Source organism: Perkinsus marinus (genome assembly GCF_000006405.1).
Source record: "Perkinsus marinus ATCC 50983 genomic scaffold scf_1104296960410, whole genome shotgun sequence".
In the NCBI taxonomy this organism is placed as follows: domain Eukaryota; phylum Perkinsozoa; order Perkinsida; family Perkinsidae; genus Perkinsus; species Perkinsus marinus.
Window position 1 is genome coordinate 79,086 of NW_003206160.1, and position 2,421 is coordinate 81,506.

General features: G+C 48.5%; 1 protein-coding gene across 1 annotated transcript in view; it reads right to left on the reverse strand.

The window, feature by feature from the left end:
* Nucleotides 1-136, reverse strand: part of Pmar_PMAR019648 (Creatine kinase B-type, putative) — a gene marked incomplete at both ends in the record, with an annotated part of 1,403 nt that extends 1,267 nt beyond the window's left edge. The window contains one exon of the mRNA XM_002772752.1: nucleotides 54-136. Coding sequence (XP_002772798.1) covers nucleotides 54-136 — 83 coding nt within the window. The remainder of the gene's footprint in view (nucleotides 1-53) is intronic.
* Nucleotides 137-2,421: the final 2,285 nt, after the last annotated feature.

Consider the following 2,421-nt stretch of genomic DNA (forward strand, 5'->3'; position numbering starts at 1 on the left):
TCGAATCTGATCCATTCATCATAACCACCGCAAGGGGAGGAAGGAGGCGCTACAGCTCGGCGAAGGTCCAGTAGCTTTCGACGTCACCCGCCACAATGCCGACCTGCTTGTCAACTTGGGCGGAAATGTTGTCCATGCCAGTTTTGATGCACTTCCCTAAACTGACGCCTGCAAGAACAACATGACGCTTTGGCGCGAAGAGATAACTTCATCACCATTTTCTGTGACACGACGCTTGAGCTGATCGTACAACGCCGGATTGCGTCGTAGGATTTCTGCGGTATAATTGTTGTGATCTCGGAGGTCAGGGAGGCGACCAATCCACTAGCAACAGTAGCAGATACGCAGATGCTGGAATCAGCTGAGCTCACCTTGTACGGAGGGAATGTCGCGCCCTTCTCGGGGCAATAGTATTCGTAGTTGCCAACGCCCTGTTGGATCCATTCATCAGCAGTTATGAATTGCTTGTGGAAATAGTGAGGAGGGTACCGCCTCGGGCTGGACACTATATAGATCAACAACCCAGTGCCTGATCACATATCAATGAGATCAGGAGGGATGCCTCTGAGCTACTAGAGCACGCTAGGGCCAAGGCGAGTCGATTAATGCCCGGTGCAGCGGCGGGGCCTGGTCGTAATACGGAAGGGTACTGAGGAGCTGCTGCTGTTGCTGTTGCTGAGGACATTTGCTGTATGGTCACAGAGCTATACGGAAGCCAGGCGGGTGTCTGTGATCGACGACGGCGTCTCAAGGAGTAGATCAGTGATCGTCATGAGGTTATACCGTCATCACGGAACTATTCAAAAACACAAATAGAGGTATAACATAGATATGCTGCATGGGATAAGATTAGCTCCCTCCCTCCCACCCGTAGTAGGTCCCATTCATCGGCCTATTTACAATAAGAGTGAGTAAAACTTTTATAACTGACCTCCTCCAGTACACAGCAATAACATCATCTCCCTGAAACTCTCAACTGCCGAAAGGCGCCACCCCCTTGTTGGTTAGTAGGCCGTATGCGGCATAGCAGCGGTTTAATCTTCCTTTCTGAATCTACTTGGAAAAAGAAGAGTACAACTGCGAACTGAACACGACGACAACATCGTGGCATTGACAGCCTCACATGACATGCTATTTGTTTCTAACACACATCGATACGTAAATAAACAACACATGTGCCTCCACTAGATGAAATTCACCAGGGAATATAATTTCGATTTAGCATTAAATGGGTATATACTATGAAAACACGAATGATTTCCGACACGTCTGCCCGCTATGATGGAGCTCCCACGATTTGATAAACATATGATATTGAAGTAGGTGATAAAGTTGAAAACTCCTTCATGGGTGATGATAGTACCCACGTGAAGAACTCATCCAATCGTCTTCGTTTAACCCACCTCTGTGAGCATGATGAATCTACTAAAGGTGTGGTCCATAAGTGACGATCACATACCCCCTTGGAGCCTCTGGTTCATCATAGTATATGGACAAACGTGGAAGACCATCATCTCCTTTGGTCACGTAATGCCGTGCCCTGACGAATATATCATCACCGATGTGTTTCTTTATGTGTTCGGTCTCAGCCTGGGTCTTCCCTTCGAATGTAATATACATCCCTCCCGCAGACCGCTGGGTAAAGCGAGAGTATGTGAACCTCATCGGTCCATATGTGGTGAGCAAGAGTGCAGTCCCGTCGAAGTACATCTTGATCTGTGGTACCTTAACATTATCCCCGACGAAGAGACAGTCAAGCATGCGGTGCTCATTGAAACCGGCACAGTCGCGTGGACGGTTTATCGCCTTCATGGACGGCTTATAGGTGGAGTCGTATATTAGATGTGTCAAGAATTTCGTACGATCTTGGTTGGGTACCAAAACCTCGAGAGTAGCTGTCCCATCCGCATCTAGCTGACAGGGGTGATAGTCGAGTACTGGTCCCCCGTTGATATTCAGTACTGCATTCGTCATCAAAGGGCGGCAATTCGGCATCGCTCTGATCCTGTCGAAGGCTTTTGCGGCCCAACTAAGATGGACTAAGGAGATTCCCTATCTTCCAGTGTTTCCCTTGACGAGGTGGTAAAGGTACCTTTTCACTGCCGAATTTACCGCTGAGAGTAGCCGTGCCTGCGCTCCTGACCAGGCTGTCCGATGATCCTCGGCAATCGGACAAGAAGTACCAACCTTTATTGCAGTATTAGAAACCATTTAACGAAATAGGAGATAGAATGTACACTCCTGGAAATAGTCGTGATACATTTTCAAGTTTGGACCGTAAAAAAGCGGGAACGCGTCGATGGGCGCGCGCTGATTTTGCTAGCGGAGCGAAGCACGCACATGAACTCCAGTGTAAATTTGACGTAGTGAGACGCCCCATTCGATCATCTAACCAGAGTTTCAGCATGCCCTTGGAGAGCA